We start from the raw sequence: 21,823 nt of genomic DNA on the forward strand, positions 1-21,823 counted from the left end.
CAAAACTAATTGGTTTGTTAATTAAAATTTTGTTGAAATAATTTCTCCCATACTCCTGCAGTGCTTGTATTTGATTTTAGTACTTGATATGTGTGTTATACCAAGCTTATCTCTGATCTCGTAGAGTATTATTTTTAGGTCTGTGAAATGGCACACAAAAAAACATTCTAAATTCACTTCACCTTTCTTCATAGAAAAAGTGAATACTTTTCTGCTAGCGCTGGAATCTTTTTTTTTATTATTTATGAAACATTTTAGGACTATCGAAATTGTGTTTTGTGTAGCTGGTATCCATAAGCAAAATGAATTTCTACATTTTTTCCAGCAAGAGGTTGTTGCAATATTTGAAGAGAGAATTTGCAATATTTTATGCAAATATTCAATATTGTTTTTGTGGTAGCAAAATCGATGTTTGGCTCGGAATTTCGATTTAATGGTTGCATAAGGCGCAATCCTTTCTGCTTTACTTTTCCCCCAAATCCTTGGCCATTGCAATCAGCATTGCACATTCTTGGCCAAATTGCTCTGTGCTGAGATTAGCTCGGGCCAAAAGCAGCAAAGTAGGAATCGCCTGGCTCGCCTTTTTTTTTTGTTTTGTCTGCCATCCAGCCATTCAGGTAGGTGGAGAAATGGCAGGTGAGGAGGAACAGTGCCAGAAATAACTGTTAATTCGAATGCAAAGGCAACGTGCCAATGGCCTACGAGAACCAAATGTCAATGCAAACACAACGAGCTGTCTTTGTGCCACGCTGACCATTCAAACATGGCAACTTGATTAGATATTGTTGCTTTAGCTGCTTCGATTTTTGGCTTCTCATGTGTTCTTGCTACACGGGAAAAAAATCGAAGCACACGAAATTTTAACAACTAAAAAACATTTTCAATCTCTACTTTAAGAATTCATCAAAAAATGAAACACATTAAACGAGTTTCTGTGACACGTTCCCTTGACGCTCCTTAAAAAGTATATTTTGATGTAACTTCTGGCAATGCATCGATTTTTTCAGAGGTCCTGGGGCCAAGATTGAACAAAGTTGCCATTAGCCTGTGTGTGTCGGTACAATATGCCATGCCATTGCCATTGAATGTTCATCGACAGTGGCTACAGCAGCAGAACCAGAAACATTCAAAGGCATTGCAGATGTTTGCCAGAATTTGCATATTTGTTTGGCAGCTTCACGTCGGAATGCATTAAAAGCAGACAGATAGAAGGACACCCAGGACGAAGAGATTGGGTTGCTTAGTCCTCCGGAGAGGTATCCTTCGGCTTCCACTTAATAACATGCCAAATTGGCATGTGAACAGAAAGCAATTAAGCAACGTTTTCATAATGAAATTCACGTTGAAAAAGTTCACATCATAAATTTGCTTATTCGTGAGAGTTGATTCATTAGTAATGAGTTGTAGGTAAGTGAGTGTCATGCGAAGAAGAAAGATGCCTAAAGGTTGATATCAATGGCCTGAATTTTTACAAACCACCCTCGTTTTGCCAACACTATCCGCTTTCCCATTTCATATGCATGTAAATAATGAATTGACAACAGCAAACTGTAACTGTGAAGCCGTTTCATTGGCAAATGTCTATATAAATTGCACTTGATTGGCCTGGATTCAATTCAGCCAACAATGGCATAAATTAAAAGCGTGCCCAGCCCTGAATCCGAATCCAAAAATCAGGCCGAAGCCCGAAGCTTTACGCCCCCAAGGCATATCACTCATACGCAGCGTGAGCCGGAGACCATTTGGCATGGCACCTTGTTCGGTTCGGTTTGTTTGTCCATTTATTTGTGTGTCCTGTTTGCATAACTGTTCTGTCCTGTCCTGTCCTTTGCGTCCGGCGGTCCTTTCTGTTTGCTTGCCACTTTGCCATTATTATTTATATTTTTTCTTGTTATTTATTTAAATGCCGGCCCTTCCTCTCATTTGTGAAAATTGTCGCAGCAAATGATTTTATTTGCGAAGCCATAAAATTTACATTCACATTTCTATTTGTTTGCCATTGTGTGCCGACCATCAACAGGATTTTAGAGCACACGGAACAACTTCGGTATTTTTACTGCCACCGGAAGCTATGAACATGCCTAAGCGGCTTTGGTTGCTTTAAGTTTTGTCTTCTGGCCAGTCTAAGTTTCGCCTTGCCAGAGTTTTCGGCCCGAAAAGGGAAGCCTAATGACCTTCTGTACTTTTGCCGACTGCAGCTCGGTATCTGCAGACTACAGGATTTGCACATGGGCACTAAATTTGCCCGGTTTTTGTCAGCACATGAGCACATGAATAGCATGCACTATCTATAGTGGCTGTCCGTAAAATGGAATGTGCTTTTCTTTTGCCAGCTTAAAGAGCATGGGTTTCCAATGGATTAAAACAGCATAATTCTTTGGGCTTTAATTTAAAAATTATATCATTTGTAAATTTTGATCAATCCTTTGACGGAGTGATTAAATTCAGTTGCTTTAATCTTTGCAAAACTAATCCCATTTTTGTATTTTAATTAATGCCCAACATTAATGTGAAAGCCAAGTCTACGGGGCTTTTTGAATTATTTCATATATTCTTTCAATAAGGAGATTATTAAACGAGCCTGGAATTAATCCGATACTCTGTAATTTTTTACCACACAATAAGCTTGTATTTTTTTGTATCGATTGTAAATAATCCCAGACTGTTCTTTAGCTGCCCACTTCAGAGAATAGAGCTCCATATTTATTAACATATACATGAGTGTATATGCATATCCAACATTGTTTGACCATCCACGGAGCCGGTACTGATGCGGATCCAGGCGCCACAGCATAACTAACTAATTAATATTAATGCACGGAGAATGCTAATTATGCCGGCACACAGATATACACGCTCACACACCCAAACACGCACGCACACACTCTCGCAGGGGAAAGGAGAAAGCAAAACACAAAGTATTTTGCACACAATCGTATGAAACGTGAGCGAGAACTCGCAGAAACGAAAGCCTGGGCCAAAATGGAAAAAGTTTTGCATTGAAATGCAAGCAAATTGAAATGAGCGAGGAAGGGGGCTTGAAGGACTCGCAAATGGGTGGTGCTGGGTGGTGGTAGGTGGTGGATGGGCTGCTCGGTGGTTGGAATCTGCAAAGTGGCTGGGAGGAACACGTGTTGGCCATTTCAAAAATGTAAACGTCAGCGAGTCCATCACGGACAGGCTGCTCCACCCTGTTACCCCTTCTCCACAAAGACCATCATCCAACTGCAGACGCTTATTTGCTTATTCATAAGCAAACATTAACTTAATTTCCATGTGTGGGAGGAGAGGCCGCTTGTGGGCCAAAACGAGATGGGTAGTCAGCGAGTTGGGGCCGAAACAAAAAGCTTTCGCGAAATGTGATTATCAGTGCTGGGCCAACAGCTGTCGACAGCTGCTTAATACAGCCGACTAAATATAATGGGTATGGGCTTTCGGGGGGGCTTCAAAATGCCAGAGTTACCAAGGACAATGGGATGCCAGTGAGTGCCAAAATAATGCACTCAACGAAGCAAGTACGCAAAAAATGACTGGCAAGCGGAATAAGCAGATATATACTTTATTTGGGGATTCATAAAAAGGATACTTTTTTTCACCTTTTTATGAATTTAAATCAGCTTATAAATTATTTGGAATCACTACTGTACATAGTATTGTATATATTCAACTGGCTACAAAAATAGATGGTTGAATCCCTTTACAGCTGCGCGAAAATTGACGCCACACATGCAAAGTAGCTGGCAGAAGATTCACAACATCGCGTGCTGCAACTGCAACATCAACTCGGCCAACAACAGCAATGCGTCAGTTGGGCAAATAAACAACATCAACTGGGCTGAAAGTGATGGTGGCAACTAAAGAGAGGGGGAAAAATGGATAGCAAAATTTGCCGAGCAAACAGCAGCCAACATCTATATAAATTTATAAACGAAACACACGTAGCAACGTGGGTATGTGTTTAAGGATAAAGCGCAAAGTTTACAGACACACGTATGTATGTGGAGACAGGGGCGTAGCTTTTGAAAATGAAGAGGATTGATGAAAATATCATTATACAATGACCTGTACATACCTTACCAAGGTGGCTCTTCTCTGCAATTCTGCCTATTTAAGGATCTGTGCAATGCAGACGTCACAGGTACTACCCCTTTTATTGCGCCCCTGCTTCACATTGTGCTGTACATTGAGGCCATTTTGTTAATATTTAATGTCAAATAAAGGCCCCAGAATGGTGCACAAACTGCCGCCAGCAGTGGAATCGAAACCGAACTGAAAATGGATAACCAAGTTTTGAATAAAAGGCCAGACTGCGGAACCTGGAAAGCCCCACAGGGCCAGGACATCCATCAAACTGACCGCAGACCGTCTCACATGGCGTATGAGCAATGTGAGTGTACGGCACTTAAATGAACCGAACTGCAGGACGTGCCTTAAAAGTACGTCCATTTATTCAACGTACTTCTGTGCCAGGTTAATACCCAATTACTGTGCAAATTACTTCAAGTTCTTCTGGCCCCGAAAAACTTTTGTCTGTCTACATGCGTTTGCCATTAAAGTTTCGCATTCCACTGTAAAAAAAAAAGCTTCAACTGAAAACGTGTCTTCACCAGCTTCGAGTCTTGGCAGGCGCTTTAAAGGTTTTTAATAAACGTCATAAATTGCTTAAAGTTTTCCCATAAACGGGTGCTTCCAAAATACTAGAAGTTCGTTTCGTTCGTGCATGAGTTTTTTTCTTTTTTTGTTTTTCAGGTGCCTGTGGCAGCCACACAATTTGGCAAATTATCTTGATAGTTTTTAGCTTCACTTTTGGAGGTAGAAATTTTGTGGATTTTTAATGCAGACCTTGGGTGGAGTTCATTCCTAGGATTATTTTGGGCAAACGAACTCTTAGAAAAGTAAGGCGAAATGATTTTGCAATGTGTATTTCAACTTAAAAAGTTTATCAATTGCAATTCCATACACTCTTAAAGCCAGGACGATTTGAAAAAAAACTGAATCTAAATACTGAGGACGAAAAACAAATCATATGCTCATATCGCATGAACTTACTGATCCCCGCGGGACTCATCAAAAATATAAGAGACTGTCCGCCAAACCCGACTGCTGATCCCCTTTCGCCCTTTTAATTTTTTTGCTAACCAAAAAAGCAGCGCACTTTTGGGACAAATATACGAGTAATGTATGCAAATATTTATGTATTCATGTGGAGGTGACTGTGAGTGTTGGTGTGGGTGTGCATGTGGGTGGTTGTCTAGTGCCGACTTTCTGGGCAGGCCAACAATATGGCTTGGAGCCAACGAAAAGCGGACGCGAGCGCCGTGAAAATGGAAAATGGCAAACAGCGGACAGAGATTACAGTCTAGCGCCCCAAGGAGCGAGGCAAACTTTTACTTTGACATATCACAAACTCGCACACAACCATGTGAATATTCAAAATGAAACACAAAAGCAAGGCAAAAGCCTGATGCTTTTTACTTTGACCGCCGTTGGGCACTCGAAATGCTCGAAATGCATATGGGCCCGCTTGCTTTACCCATAACCCCATTTTCCCATTTTCCCAACCCCGCACTTTCCACCAATACAGTTTTCCATTTGTATTTGTCTCGCTCACTCTCGCTCTCTCTCCAGGGTGTGTTCGCTTTTTAGCCACAAAAAATGGCTGCAGTACGCGCAACTAAACACACAACAAACTTTGGTCCACAAACAGAAGAGATGCGGTTCTCAATGCACGCTCACTTTGGCATTTGCAGCGGGTGCACTCAGAAAAATAAGCAAATACTTCCAAATAAAGAAACCATAAATGGGCAAGATATATTCATATTTTCCTAGCTCGTCTCGTAATTCATTTTTATTATTTCATTTTCGAATAGGATCCTTTCATACAGGAACACAAGTATGTACGTATATACACTTTTACAAATATATTTTCAATTGCTATGAATTAATTTTCTGTTGCAACGATATCAAATACATTTTTTCCACTACATCCACTTGGACCCACACTTGCGTGTGCTGCATGGGCATTTCTTTTGAGAGCAAAAATGCCTTTCAAAAACTCAACATTCAAATACGCAGCCAAGTAAAAGTGCGAGTGGTAAAAGCGCAATTTCCTCTTGAAATCACCGCTGCGCCTCCCTGAACTCCCTGAATTTTCCCCACTCAATGCCAACGTTTTTTCCCCCACGTTCCGTGTTAGCCATACAGTGTAAACCATTTCTGTGAGAACTTTGATTTGTTGCCCTCCAATGAAGATGGATTGCCGGGTCTGAAAAACAACAAGCGTATAACAGAACAAAGGGCTTAGTGGAGCCTTTGGCTACGAGTGTTTTTCCTAGAGAATGCTTAATGAAAACCATATCGAAAGTGCTCCAATGATCTGACTATGCTCAATTAGGCAGTGATTTATTTGATACAGGTTCAACAAGACTCAAATAAATTCGCCTACACAACTTAATCAAAAATTGAATGAGAAATATTTTTTTTGTTTTTTTTTTTTTTTGTTTTAATAAACTCAACAATGGCGCAGTTTTTAATTAAAAACCCAGAAGACTGCACTTACAAATAAAGTGAGCCGGGTAAACTTTAAGCCATCTCTGCTTTCTTTGTTTCGCATAAGTTGCTTACTTAACGGGCAAACTTTAAACAAATCTGGCCGTAGCCACCATATGTTTATGAAAGCGCTTGGCTTTTGAGCCATAATTTCCAACAATTTGTTGAGCTGAAGGCTAGAGGGCCATGCTGCTGTACTGCTGTGTATAAAATTACAATAAATCCTTGCATTTTAGCTGCAAATAAACAAAGATTTGCAGCGCCGAAAACGAAGTCTGAGCGCGCTAAAACAAAACAGAAGGAATCGGAAGGCCAAAGTGTATGGAGGAGTAAGGAGAAATGGGGCCAGGACGAGAGTGCATGCAAAGTAGCATTTTAAGTTGGCCGGAAAAGCGGAAAAGGCGGAAAACGTTGGGGGTTTTCCAAGAGCCTGGGAACTGTGAGCTGGGAACTGTGCATGCTTCAGGATGTTAAATCAACATGTAAGCATTTAATGCGGCGCTCCAAAGCTGAAAAAGCGTAAAATTCCCCAAATGACCATAAATTTCTGTGTTTGGCATCGCAATTGTTGTTGTTACCCTTTTGCCCTTTCGCCGTCTCACTCGCTCCTCTCGCCTTCCTTCTCCTTCCCACACATACGGAACATATATATAACTGCCGGCAAGTGTAGAGAAATGGAGAAAACTTCAACAAGCACTTGTAAAAATAAATGGCATTTTGGGTTATGTGCAATAATAAAATGGAAATTGTGCAAAAATATTGTCGCCTCCACCAAAAATGCTGGACTGCCAGTGGAGCAAACAGGTGAAGGGGGAATTTGAAAGAGAAATGGGGCAAGGGGCAAGGGGTAAGGGCTAAGAGACCGGGGAATATCTGGTTAAGCTGCCTGCTTGGCCTGGCTAACTGGGCACTATATAATGGCCGATGATGTACGTCCTTGTTGGTTTTAGACCCTGTGTTGACAGTGAATCTTTCGAGAAATTGTTTGGAAAAATATGAATGGGTTTTCACTTATTTTTGGATGGGGGAAATCGCATGGATTGTTGTTCGAGGATATCTTTTTATTGAAGCTTTGTTTTATGGTCATAAAAAATGCGTTTGCTGTTGGTATTCAATGGGTTCAGCAAAGAAGTAGATTAATGGAATTTTAGATGTACGCCATAATCGATAAAATATTGATAAATGCGAAAAAAAGGATATAGTTACAATAAATATATTTTGGCATTTTGCCGATATTGATAAAAAATTATAGGTCACACAAATAGTTAAAATTGAGGAGTGGATAATCAATTTAAGTTTTACCGTCATTATGTGGATGCTTTTATTTGATCAGCATCGACATAATTTACCAAAACTAATGCGCAGCTCAATTTTCTTTTAAATGCGCACTTGTATACTGGTGTTTTTAAATGATATAAGTTAAAGACTCATATACTAAAGAAACTTGAATTTTCATTCCCAACTGTACCTGCTAGTTACTTTATTATGACTGCGAAATGAAGCAGCATACTTGACACGAAGCTGATTCCAGGCAAAGTTTCTAATTTCACGCCCTCCTGACAGCTTGGCATCCTTTCTCCCAGGATCTCCCCCGCAGCGAGATGTCAACTTGCCATATGCAAATGACTTGCTTATCAAATAAAGTATTTTTTTTGTTTTTGGGGCGCGCCGTTCACCGGTGGGGTTGCGAGGCTAAAGACTTGGTTTGCTTGCCCAGGGAACAATGCGTGCGAGGTGGTACAACTGTGCGTATGCGCAATTTTCACATTGTTTCAATATCACGCATACGTTAAATTGTGACTGTGCATGTTGGTGGGTGGGAGGGGAGGAGTTGGATTGGGGATGGGGGCATGGGGTTTTCGGGTAGGTGCTCGTTTCGGTTTGTCGGTGCTCTCTGTTCGGTTTTTGGTTTCGGTTTTTCGCCTCTGGCATTTCCAAGTATGCACAAGTAATGTGTGAAAATTAAATTTTTCGTGGCTCCCGCAAAAGTGTCGGTCTGTCTGCATATATGTGCGTTTCCCGGATGTTTGAGTGTGTGTGTATGCGTGCTTGTGTATATTTGCGCATTTGTGTGAATAACACACACGTTTGCGATTTTGTGCTAAACATTACCATTACGCTCGTACCCTCAACAAACTCAGGAAAGGGGCGTGAAGAATAAAACTTAATTCAATCTGCATATCTTGCTTCACTCCTCGTCATGCTGTTGCTGTTTGCTGTTTAAGGAATATTTAATTAAATTTCGCCTGGTTATTGTTATTGTTGCCAGGCGACAATTCTTAATTGAAAGCCCCTCTGCAAAAGTGATTATCATTGAGTTTGTCCTTTGATTTATGTGAGCACTGCGATGCATAAAATTGTCACACCAAATGAGTTGAGTGTGTGTAGAGCAATTCAAACGAAGTTTTATGTTAGGAAATTTAAGATTTATGGCGGCTTTAGGGGGGCGCAAGCAATCCACTCCTAATTCCATTACTTCTTTGGCTCCGCACTTTACATAATTGATATACACACGCTGCCCATGGCATTTCCCCCCCATTAACCGCATCAAGCTTCATTTGAGTTCAATCAAAGCCGAAAGCCGTTCAATATGAATGCCAAAGTCCAGTGTCCAAATGCCAACGAATCGGTCGCCAAGTGACAGCCACAAAAGCCACAGAAACCTTTTTGCCTGTCTGCCAAGCGTGACGCAAAATTGCAAATGTCAAACACTTTGCAAGGATACAGACCCCAGAATGTTAGTGCACCGAAAGAAGTTTCTACATCAAAATAACCTCTTGTATTACAAGATTTTGCTTCTGTGTATGAAAAGGTACAATGTACTGTATATTTCATAGGTTTATATTCGATATTTAAGACTTAAGATCTCAAGGATGAATACGCAGATTGGCTCACAACCTTTGTTGTTTCTTCCAGTGCAATTTGTGTGTGTTCGAACGATTTTAGCCGAGGGGTGAACGTTTTGGTTTCCCTGGAAAGCCGCAAGCGTCTGAAACTTCTTTGTCCCAAAAACTTGGACTAATTGAGTTGGTTTAACCGTAGAAACCCGATGCCAATTAGCAAAAGGGAATTGATTTGAAGAGAGCGGGTACACTGAACATATGGTAGTAAAAACAAACATTAAATTTACCAGCAAATGCCAAATGCAAATATCAAATGCAGACATTAACAGAATCGTTTGGCAGGCAATTTAATTTAGCTACGAAATGTTGTTGAAATTACAGCTCTGAAAATTGCGCAAAATTATGCCAAAAGTCCTTAGAGCTGGCATGTCGTCCTATCTTCCTTGTTTGTGCAGGGAAATTGTAGCCAGAAAGGAGAGGAAATTCTAATGTAAATTTCATGCCAACACATAGCAAAAATTTTGGGACACGAAAATGCAGCAGCAACGCCAAGCTATTTGATATCTCCATCTCGCTCGCTCTGCTCCCCCCGTTTTCCCTTTGTGTATATGTGTGCGTATGTGTGCGTTTGTGTGCTAGTGTGTGTACCGGAAATACTTGGCATGCCTCATTGAAGCTCGTTAGCTGACTTATTGCTAGAGTCTGGCTAAGGATTCATGTTGACAGCTCATGGCGGCACTTTCAATTGAAATAAATCCCCACAAACACACCAACACACATCGAGAAAATACGAGTGGGAAAAAAATACGAAATTTGCCAATTTGTTGTCAAGTCCCTTTTGCCACGCCCATTAGCCCATTACACACACACACACGCACACAAATACGTGCTAAGAAAGTGGGCGGAAGATATCGCATGGCAGACCAAAGGCATTGTCAATACTTGAGCCTTTTTACAGCTCATTCACAGGCTGCCTTCGGCTCATTTCTCATGGCTTTTCCATTTCCCTCGCATCCTACGCCCCACCAACCCCTCGTCAAGTGTTTTTCAAGTGGAGATTAGCACGATTCCTGTGCAGCTTATGGCAAGAATACGGCCCCTTTTATCAGTTCGATTGGTTTGCTTGTTCAACTGTTTTCTTTTTGCCTCAATTTCTTTGAGTTGTTTGCCAAATAAAGATTTGACTCGTTTACAATAAGGCGGGAAATGGTAAACTTAACACAATACTTAATATAATACTGAGTCATATGCATTGAAACATATAGTATATAAATAATTGTATTGTATATAATATTATAAGCGTCTCAAACTATAGGCTTAGTTTTTGCATTCAAAATGTTTTTTGGCTAATAAGCAGTTCCCACACTAATTGCTTCATTTACTGCAAACTGCAGGCTATCCAATATTTAACGATATAAAAAATGGGGCTAATGTCGAGAGATATAAAAAAAAAGTAGGGAAATGCGTCGAAATAGAATCATTTGCACCTGTAAAAGAGCATTAAAAAAGGACCTAGAGGCGTGGGCTGGTAGGTGAGCTTGGGGCTGGGAATAGAGGATGCGAGTGGCAATCAACAAGAAACACACACGTAGTGCTGCAAACAAATTAGAACACGCACGAATGGCCTGGTCACAAAAGCAATTCGATGTGGAAAGAGCGTTTCAGGGATACAGAGGATACAAAAACAGGACAGAGTGGAGTAGATCAAAGCCGAACTGACGTGAGTTTCTGGCAACTTTTTCCCCAAGTGGTATTAATATAATTGACTAGATACCGCCACTAGGCGAGGAGTATCAGAAGTTTATGCAGAAAATGCAAAATAAGGGGACAAAGATGGCAAACTAGGAAAAACGATGAGAACTGGACGAGGCTATTATCCTCAGGCTGGCGACTGACTGACCACCGGGGCGTATACGTAATTTAAGGAGCTTTAAGTCAGGCCCAATCGTTGGCAACAGCCACACCGTGTCGAAATCTGTACCCCGCAACCATTCCTTGCGGGGATTGGGGCACCATCCATCCAAAGCTCCACCTACACGCACATCTGCTCCTAAGCCGCTGCACGCACATGAAATATCCAGCAAAAAGTCCTTGAGCACGGCACAAAAAAAAATAGAAAAAAGGGAAATCCAGTGGCGGGGCCAACTCGAACTGGCACTTAAGAGCGTCGATGTCATGTCGACACGGCGGGTGGGGTAGAAAAAAAGATCGGAGGCAGGAGCACACTAAGAGGAAAATTGTATGCTTGAGAAACTGTTCTAGAAGTGAGTTGATTTTTAAAACAAACTTTTTGCGGTTTATCAGATTATAGGCGTGCTATACATTTTTTTGGGTGGTACCGTTTAAAGATTTTTTCTCAGTGCACAGTAGGCAGCGGCAGGGGCAAAAACAGCGTCAAGTGTTGCCGGCGCCTAAAGTAACTGAAGTCGGCAAATACCGCGATTCGAATGAGGCGAGGGGAAGGAAACTGGATAGGATCTGGATGGGAGGAGTGGTGGAGCAGCGGGCCAACTGACACCGTCTAAAACGGGCGACATGGAGTTAAGTGGCGTAAAGCGTGTACTTAATCGCTTAAAGCATTAGAATTTGAAATTGAATATCATAAAGGATATTCAGAAGTGCGCGCTCCAAAAGAACTTGCGAAAAAAGAATCCATGCAAAACAAGGAGAACAGAGCAGAAAAAAATGTTTAAATAGGGCAAACAGCAAATAGTTGTAAAATGTTTCCACAGAAAGAGATAGGAGCACTGGGTGCGAAAGAGAGAGAGATCATTTTGCAAATAGTTGAAAGTCTGTCTGTGCGGAGTTGAAGGAGTTTCCCGGCCGTCGAATTGACGACTCGTAAAATTGTTTTAAGGTGCGACATAAAGTGTGAATGGCGGGCTAAAGGACGGCGTTTCCGGATGATAAACAAATTGTTAAAGGGACTTCATTTTTATCGCAATTGAATCAATTTGCTGACTTCTTGCTGAAACGGCGTTAAATTCGATGGTTTCACATGACTGAACACGGCTGAAATCAGTACGAATTTCCATGCAATTTAATACATCATTTTGGGAAGCTGCACAAATTTTATGAAAGTTGAGAAAATATCTTGTAATAACAGTTATTACCGCGACTAGGGAAACATTTTTGCAGAAAAATTACGCGGCAATTAGTGGAATTATATTTACAACAGTTTTGATTTCATTCATGCAAACAATTTTCTCGAAATTAACTGAAACAAACAATGGGCTGAAATTTCAACCGAAAATAATGGATAAATGTTGTAAAATTTAAAAGTGATTTAAACTCCATCATTTTGAACGGAAATTTATGGCACAAAAACTGCAATCCAGCTTTCGATGGGCGACTGAAAGAGCAAGAAGAATGATTTGCGGAAAATCCAAATGCGTGTCCGCCCGCCCAGATGGCATTAAAAATGCATGACATTTTGACAATTGATGGGCCAAGGAATCGATAACATCAAATATGCATTGCCAAGGGGGCGACTTTGGGGCGGACATCTGACAATTTGCAATTTGCTTTTATCATCTTAATTTGATTTGTAGGGTGTTTGCAGAAACGGGGCCATGTGGGCAAAGTGGGGCGACTGGTGGGAAGGCCAGCTCGATAATGAAGCGAAGTTGGTTAAATTAGCACAGCATTCAATTATTCAGCTCGGTTGGGAGTGGTCGGGAGAATAACGTCTTTCAATCTCTGAATAAATATATACACTGGATTTATGTGTATATACTAATGTATATTGAGTCCCGGCCGCAAAACGAAATAAATTGAAGATGCTGTCAGCTATTGTCTTAGTGTTAGTGCTTTTTCAAGCGGCTTGTGGCTTCATCGTTACCCTGGATGCCCACGAGACGATGTGCTTCTACGATCATGCCAATGTCAGCGACAAGGTGACCGTGTCCTTCGAGGTAATGGAAGGTGGCTTCAAGGATGTGGGCGTGGAGATTGCTGGACCAGACGACGATCGCCTGCACCACTCCAAGCAGGACACCATGGGCAGCTTCACCTTTACGGCCATGAAAGAGGGACGGTACCAATTGTGCTTCGACAATAAGATGTCCACGATGACGCCCAAGATCCTAATGTTCCAATTTCACGTTGCCAGGGCCATTGAGTTCTACATGGACTCCTCGAAGCGAGTTGACGACGTCATCGAGCAGGCGACGGTCCAATCGATGATCAACCAACTCTCCGCCAAACTGGGAGCCGTGAAAATGGAGCAGGAGTACATGCACTTTCGCTATCGCGGTCACTTGGAGGTCAGCGATATGGTGGAACTGCGAGTCCTGGCGTGGTCTATATTTGGACCAATGATGCTGATCATTACGGCCGTTCTGGAGGTATACTACCTCAAGCATTTCTTCGAAGTCAAGCGCGTGGTTTGAACTGCAAATTGATGAGCATTTCATCTGATAAAACAGTCGCGAAGTTTGTAAGATTTTCTTAATATTGTTTCAAAGGATTACAGGATTGCTAGATTACAACTACCAATAAAAGGCTAAGAATGTTGGAAAAATTTAACGACTGGTCTTTCCTTGTGGCTTTTCTTTCCCCTCAATTTGTTGCATATTTCACGCTTCACAAACCATAAAACTTTTCCACGTCCGGGGGGCTGGTTCAAGTATCCATAAAGTTCACTTCACCTATATAGACTGTGGCCCGCATTGGATTAGCAGTAGAAATTTATGACGGGTGTCCACACATGGCCAATACACCAGTCGAGTCGGAAACTTATCATATTCATTCACAACTTTCTCCCGCCGCTTTCTCTGCTTCTTGGCAAAACAAAGCCAAAGTTTTTGCCTCTTATTTACGACAATGTCGCGTCAAGTTTTTCCCGCTCCTCTTTTTGTTTTTTTTTCTATTCCCGTGCCACGGTTGTATATGTATTGCCCTATAAAGTAGCAAGTTTTCCCTACATTTTTTCGTTGGTTGTTGCATAATAAAATGAAGCATGTTGTGGGAGCTCTCGAGACGCGGCATCTGGTGGCGCAAGAAGAATGAATAAAGGACACCCGACTTGGTACAATATTGTTCCCCAGCGTCAAATGAAAGCAAAAGTTCAGGGAGCAGGACGAGCGAGTCGGGAACGGGGCCAATGTGGTACAAATATCCTGGCATCCAATGGAGCAGCACGCAAATAAAGTTCGTAAGGCAAAACAGGAAAGGCAACTGAGGCCGGGAGAAAGCTAACTGGCCGAGAGAAAACCCAACTCCCCGAGGAATATTTTCAAAGAATTTTATTCCAAATTTACATTCTTTGGTTGCTCGAAGGCAAGTATGTATATTAAAATTTTAGCCATTTCTCATCTTGAAATATATAACACAACTTAATTAAAAAGAGAGTTAAAATTGTAAGCCATCTACCCTTACATGGGAATCTATTAAGGACATACTTGGCACTTCGATTTCTCCGCCAGATGCTACTCAACATTCCGATGGCCCATCATGTATCATCATTATCGCCTGCCAGGATCTCATGGCACCCGAGCCTCAATTATGTTTTGCATCCTTCAGAGCTGTTCACTTAATTGCATCACTTGCAGAGATGCCGGGGTTAAAGGCAGTGGTTGCCCTTGGGTTGCCTCTGGGTTCAAATGTCCTCCCACTTGAAGTTCACCCAGCTCAGTACTCCCACACAGCCATCGTGGCAATTCAATTTTCTATTATGTCAGGCCGAGTTGAAAGCAATGTAATGTTAATAAAATACTGCCACCAGCCTCAGTCCCAGCTTCAGATGGGTATGGGCATCGGTGCTCTAGTGCTTCAGCTGGAGCAACAATGGCAGCAGCACAGGCGGCGCGGCTGCCATGGCAACATAGCGTATACGCAACGTGGTGCGCCTTTTGTACTGCCTACGAGTATTTACCCGCAACACAGCAAACACACGAGCCATATGGGAAGTGGGGTTAGAGCTGTGTTATTTGACATTTATTTGCCATTTTGGACCACAGTGATTGCACTACAAAAAAATTATCTGAAATGGGGCACAGTTACTGTTTTGAGTTTACTTCACATCCATTTCTATTTAATTGAATCCATTCTTAGATAAAAAATAGATAGATTAGATAGATAATCGCAGCGCGCTGTAACATGATTTCAAATATGTAAATTTTAATTCACAAGAAAAATATTCAAAGATACTGAATTATTTTTCATGCCAATTTCTCAATACTAAAAAAGAAAAGTTGGGGAATTCCTAATGGAACCTTGGTTTTTTGTTTGTGTGTATGGCGACACCTACCTCGTTTCTGTGGCGCCTGCATGGAGGATGGCGATGGCGTCGCCAGGCGCTCACCCACCAGCTGGAGGAGCAGCAGGAGCATCAACAGGCCACAGTTGAGTGCTCGTGATCCGGCGGCAGCTCCTTTGTTCCGCCCCATCGTTGGACGACGGGTGACTCCACTGGATCCTTGACTTTGGTTTTTGTTTCGGTTTTGGTTTCGGTATTGATTCCACATTTCGCTGGAGCGTTTGCTTTGGTGCATTTTGGTTTGTGCACTTCACTTTCACAACTACCGTTTATATATTTCTCTGCGCCTATTTATTTTATTCGCTCATTGCATATTCTACTGAAAAATAATTTGAATTCGAAGAAAAAACAACTATTGTGAAATATTCGTCAAATATTTGCAATGCTATTTTATTTGATAATTGCAAATGCATTTTCTTGTATCCCTCCTATTTTTATACGCATTTAGCCGGGCATATTTGCTATTCATTAAAATGCAATTTACTCTTTAATTGATTTTTTGTTCATGGTTAACATTTTTTTTTTTTTGCCATCTTTTAATGGCTCATTGTTTGGTCATCATTAGTCATGGGAAATCCAGCGGGAACTGAAAAACGAGTAAAATCCCGTGAGGCGAACTGTTGGCAATCATTCTTCATTAGAAGAGGCCAGCATGTCAAGGACTTTTCGAGGACGACCGCAGAAATATCGCAGCTTTCTTCTCAGCTGCTGTTTTCTATTTTCTTTTCCATTTTTTGGCTGATAAATATCAAAAATTCACAGTTGCATTTCCATGGAAATTGGCAACGCCAAAAAAGGAATGGAAAGCAAAAATACTTTTTTTCTGGCAGCCAACTAAGGGCTGGCGACGCTCTGTGGAGCTTGAAAAATTGCAGCAATTAGTGGTGCCTGGAGGTCAACCAACCATCGAGCCAAAAAGGGCACGGATCCACACCAACACCAACACAGCCCGGATCAGGATCCGGTGCTGCAACCTGGCGACGTGAGTCAGCCAAGAAAAATGTGGCTGAAATATTTTGGTTACGTTTTTTTCGGTTGTTTTGGTATGAAATACTTTTAAAGGGGATTTTTTGGGCAGATTGAAAAAATGCTTGTTGTAAACGTTGACATCGTTTTGTAATCTAGAGAATAGCTGGATATTACAAGGGATTTTTAATAGCCATAGTTACGCAATTCCCGTTCACGATTGCCATCATCTGTCCTGTTATTATTTATGACATTATTTTTACTTATTAAGTTTTAAGGATGCAAATAATTCGCAGCTTTGTTTATTCAACGCAACAAATGAATATTTCACGAATATGTGCATTTTTTTGTTTAATTGTTTGATACACGCATTCCGTTGCGACTCATTCGGTTTCATATTTCATTAAAAATATAATACCCTTCCACCGTTATTTCAATGATGAATGCCTGCTTGGCCAATTCAAAGGTATCGTGGCGGGTCGTTTTGTGGGTTCAGCTGGTTCAATATTTCAATGGGTCGCACGGGTTTTTATTGCACCTCTAGGCGCATTCAATTATTTATGCAAACGCTTCGAAGGGGAGCAACAAAAAGAAGGCGAAATGCGGCGGCAATAAAAATCAAAGTCGGGGCAAATTCAGTTGTGGCATGTGGCATATGGTGAAAAAGGGACGAAAACTGGAAAAGAATAACATAGGGACAAAAACAAAAGCCAACTGAGCGAAACCCACACGAAAATAAATGGGTAGGGAAACATCCTGATGGCCATTGACGGATGTGGCACGCGTTTCTCCTTTTATATTTGTTTTATCCTTATTTTGTATTTGCGGAGGCACTTTATAAAAAATCACGTAGCCGCCATGTAGTCCTACGTTGGCCAAGGCATCGAGCTGGCGCTGAGCTGGTCCCACCGACGATTGAGCATTGAAAATTTAATATTTAATCTTAACGAAAGACATCCATTACAATTACACAATTGGGTAACACGCACCACAAACACAACACTCTGTACACATTGAAATTACGGAGCACTACGAACCGCTACTGCTGACTTCTGCAGACGAACTGAGCGCGAATTTAATGAGCTGCTTTGGCGAAATCCGATGAACTTACATACATCAATGTATATGTGACAATCCGAACAAAAGCCACCACGACGACACGACCTCAGGCTTCGACTTGCCACGGCAAACTGGCGATTATTTCAGATTTCTCTGGCGAAAACGAACAGAGACGAGCCCCGCTAACGAAGCTGAAGCTCTGAATGAAAGTGAAGCTGATTTTCCGACGACGACCCCAACTGAGCGAAACGGTAAAGACCGTTTCCGGGGAGCGTGAAAGCTCTGATTTGTGCGTAACGCTCTCTCCTTTGAAATCTCTGACTCTCCCGAACCATCTGACCTTTGTTTACGCCTAATCAGCTGTTCGCAGTTGGATTCGCACGTGGTCGAGGAGAACAACAACAAAGTCCGTGTTTTGATTCGGCATTACGTAAGCAACGCCACGAAATCGGTTAACGGGAAATTTGGGCAAAGGAATGAATGAAGGAAGATACACAGTGGAAAAGTAACCATTAAAATATATATTATTAAAAATTTTATTGTATTAGATTATATATATTCAATCTACCATTTATTATATAGTAAATTCCAACTGACAAATGAACATGGTTTAATAAGGATTCTTTCGATTCCCCTATGTCCCAAGCCCACCCAACGTGGTCATCATCCAGGGCGACTCATTGCGTGGACAGCTGGCGACGACCTTCGCATGCCAATCAGATTGGGGATCGCAGCGAGCGAAGGAACTTGGGCCACGGACCGCTGCGCTCCACTGCAGATTCCGAAACCCACCCACCGTAACGTGCCCCCCATAACCTTTAAGTATAACGGTAACGGCTGAGTTTTAAGATGGGCGGAACGAAAGGTGGTGGTATTTTTTATAGCTATCAACCATCAGCTTCAGGTGCAAGTAGTGTCCTGCCGCTGCTCTCTTTATTTTCTCATTTCCTGGCTATCCTCAAGGATGTGCGCAGGTGTCAGGACCAGAGGTAGGGCCACTAAAAATATATAAAAAAAAAGATCCGGTGTGTTCCTTTTTCGTTTTATTTTGCTTAATTTTCGTTTTATGTTTTGACACCATTTGGTAAAGTTTTCCGCATCTCGCCCTGACACTTACAACCTTGCCTCTTGTTGCCGTTGACATTTTTATACATCATCTGGCCTGTTGGAACACATTTCCCCACCTGTCGGTCACCTTTAAGTGGCCCCATATCGTTTCGGCATTTTTTACATTGCTATTTAATTTCAGCGTTTTTTTTGTGTTACGCCCGAAATGCAGACATAAAGTTACTTTTTGTTGCCCATAAAGGCAAGTGCCTTGGCATCCTCCAGCTTACGTTTTATATTTTATTAGGCACATATAAGCGAGGGAAGTGCGAAAAACAAATCTGGAAAGTGCGAAAAAAGGTGGGCCACACTTTGATCGAAATTGAATCAACCAACATCAAAGGGATTCGATTTCAGAAAAATTCCAGCGACTGTTGCATACTTATGGGTTACCTTTGCCATTCATAACTTACACGGGCCATAAAATATTTAACAAAATCGTTACACAATTGATTTAAATGGGATAGAATGGTTCGATAAATATGTACAACAAATTACAAATTAATTACAATTCAAAATGGCCGCAGGCAGCCGCAATTATGTGATTTATGCGCCGGCTGTGCATCAGAAATCACGCATACGCCTCGTATGCCACCCTCATTTTGCCAATGCCTTTGGCCATTGCAATTGAACACATAATAAATAAAGTTGCTTGTTTTTCTACACACACACAAACGCACCCACACTCGGATGTTATTTGTGTTTTCCCAGATTATTAAAGTTATTTTCTTTGGCCGCCCCGCCCGCAGTTTCACCTGCTGGCACTTTTCCTTGCCTTGGAACCTTTTGTTTATGTTTACACACATGAATGTATAAATTACGATGCCAGGTTTTTGTAAACAAAACGAGTTTTGCCTGCGGGCCGACAGAACGGAGACCCCGCCTCCGGGCCACCGGCTTCTCCCGTTGGCCACATTTAAATATTTGCGCACGGAATTATTTTCCCTGGCATAAAGTGTGGCCAGGTAGACGTTTTACAAAGTCAAACAAAAGCTACCACCTCCACCTCATTCGCCTGCCGAGCTGTTAACCTCTGACCCCGCCTCATGTATTCCCCCTTGTCAGAACGATTTGTGTCCCCATTTTCATCCCGCCGTCTTTACCCCACCCACTCGGTCATTGGGAATTTTAATTAAATTTAAATGAAGATTTATTACACTTTTCTTTGGGGTCTGCCCGACCTTCAATTGTCCTTCGATTAAGCCGCAATTGAAAGCAAAATAATCGATTCAAAAACAAGAGCAATAAAATATAAAATATAAAATATTGAACGAACAAACCTAATAAAGCCTCTTCTCCCTCATGGACGGCGGTGGTCCATTGGTCGCCGTAGCTGTAGATCCACTATCCGACTCAAAGCCCGTGGGTCGCGAAAACGGTCTCGGACGGATGATGACAAAGTGGCAGACCAGTTTGGCGTCCACCACCAGAACAGCTCCGCAGTTATCAAAGATGTCGCAGTAGTTCGGGGCCGAGAAAATGGTGACCAACTGGCGGTCGGCGAAGAACTCGTAGCCATCCTCGACCACTTGGTGGGCGCGGACAATCAGGTTAAACTTGTGCTGCATGAGGAAGCCCTCCACTATGTTGGCTCCAAAGGTGAAGCTGACACCTCGATCGTTGGACGCCCACGTTCCGGTGGTCTCATCCGGATCCGACCAAAGCAAATCGCACAGCAGCCCATCGCTGGGCACATCGGTGGGGCGATTCAGCCGCCGGATGTCATCCAGGTTATTCAGATCCGGACTCAGTCCGCCGTGGACGCAAAAGATGCGATCGGCTATGATGGCGGCCACTGGCATGCAGTCATAGCAATCGACAAAGGAGCGCCACAACTTGATGCTATATCGTCGCTTGCACTCGTCGAAAAACCCATATACCCGATTCAAATCCGCCGATTCATGATTGCCGCGCAGCAGGAAGAAAGTCTCCGGATAGCGAAGCTTATAGGTCAACAGCAGCGATAAAGTCTCGATGGAGCAGTGACCCCGATCCACGTAATCCCCAAGGAATAGGTAGTTTGAAAGCGGTGGCACACCGCACTGCTGGAATATCCTCAATAGATCCTTGAACTGACCGTGCAGATCCCCGCAGATCTTTACCGGAGCACTCAGTTCGAGGAGCATCGGCTGGGATAGAAACAGCTCTCGGCTCGCCTGGCATATATATGTGATGGTGGCCTCGGATAGATTTCCGGCCCTCCGGTTTCCAACCGCCATCGTCTTCAGTTGACCGATAATAACGTCCAATTGGGACATTCGATTCTTTTCCTCCTTGGAGCTCTCCTTACCAGTTGATAAAACGGTCGAACGACGAGACATCGTTTTCTTATTTCTGAATTACGGATGGAGTGTTACAGTTTTCGTCTGGTAACTTTTCTTACCGAAAGGAAACACAAAGCAAATGGTACAACGTTATCAAAGCCTTCCCATCCTTTTGTAGCTTAGGCAAAATATATTCGAAAGTCAAAAACAACACTTCGTGTAGTTTTTTCTTAAAGCTTAAGTTGTTAACTGGAATTGGTATAAAACTGCACTTTAAAACTTAGTTGTTTCGCGTGAGTTTTTCACTCCGTTTACTTTAACATTTTGTTTCTCTGGCCGATAATCCGAATCCTCTCCAATTCACTTTGGCACTATCTTTTGCACCTCGACCGTTTCAATTATCAGACACTTGGCATAAATTTGGCAAAAACAAAAAGACGGAAAACATTAAAATGTTCGCTTTCGATAACAAAGCAAAAGCGCCGCAAAGTTGCTTGTTTACTCGCAGTTGACCCTTGAACCGCGTGGGCGAAGCCACCCACTCCCCCTTTGGCCACGAATCAAGGACCCAGCTGCATTTTGGCTACTCGTAATCCCGATTCACAGGGCTTCCTGCACTTGTAATGCGGCTTAAAGGAGTGAACGGGAGCGAGGAGCTTTTTGATAGCATTTCGGGCCATCTAGGGTTTTAAGTTCCCGCTCGAAAAAATCCTTTATTTCCCAGCCCAACGCTTTCCTGCAGTTCTCGGAGCGCATTTTGAATACATTTTTGAATC

At 42.2% G+C, this 21,823-nt stretch overlaps 3 protein-coding genes across 4 annotated transcripts in view; 1 reads left to right on the top strand and 2 right to left on the bottom strand.

Annotated features, from left to right (window-relative positions):
* Positions 1 to 17,810, bottom strand: part of CG34370 (uncharacterized protein) — a 52,492-nt gene extending 34,682 nt beyond the window's left edge. Inside the window, exons 1-2 of one of the 2 annotated variants that reach the window (NM_001103934.2) lie at positions 17,655 to 17,810; positions 15,643 to 15,970 (exon numbers count right to left, since the gene is read on the bottom strand). In NM_001103934.2, coding sequence (NP_001097404.2) covers positions 15,643 to 15,781 — 139 coding nt within the window. In that variant the 5' untranslated portion in view covers positions 15,782 to 15,970; positions 17,655 to 17,810. Of the gene's footprint in view, positions 1 to 15,642; positions 15,971 to 17,606 lie in introns of both variants that reach the window. The other variant, NM_206199.2, reaches the window with a different exon arrangement.
* CG9308 (uncharacterized protein) lies at positions 13,095 to 13,917 on the top strand. Its single transcript, NM_137785.3, has one exon. The coding sequence runs from the start codon at positions 13,172 to 13,174 to the stop codon at positions 13,781 to 13,783; it is 612 nt and encodes a 203-aa protein (NP_611629.1). The 5' UTR covers positions 13,095 to 13,171; the 3' UTR covers positions 13,784 to 13,917.
* A 2,107-nt stretch (positions 17,811 to 19,917) lies between the features above and the next one.
* PpD5 (Protein phosphatase D5) lies at positions 19,918 to 21,196 on the bottom strand. The gene has a single exon (NM_079968.3). It carries the CDS (start codon positions 21,102 to 21,104, stop codon positions 20,064 to 20,066), a length of 1,041 nt encoding a protein of 346 aa, NP_524707.1. The 5' UTR covers positions 21,105 to 21,196; the 3' UTR covers positions 19,918 to 20,063.
* Between the last annotated feature and the right edge of the window lie 627 nt (positions 21,197 to 21,823).

This window comes from Drosophila melanogaster, chromosome 2R (assembly GCF_000001215.4).
Source record: "Drosophila melanogaster chromosome 2R".
In the NCBI taxonomy this organism is placed as follows: Eukaryota; Metazoa; Arthropoda; class Insecta; order Diptera; family Drosophilidae; genus Drosophila; species Drosophila melanogaster.

Excerpts from the sequence above, each read along its gene's own strand:
- CG9308 (NM_137785.3), top strand. The coding sequence starts at position 13,172 with ATGCTGTCAGCTATTGTCTTAGTGTTAGTGCTTTTTCAAGCGGCTTGT.
- PpD5 (NM_079968.3), bottom strand. The coding sequence starts at position 21,104 with ATGTCTCGTCGTTCGACCGTTTTATCAACTGGTAAGGAGAGCTCCAAG.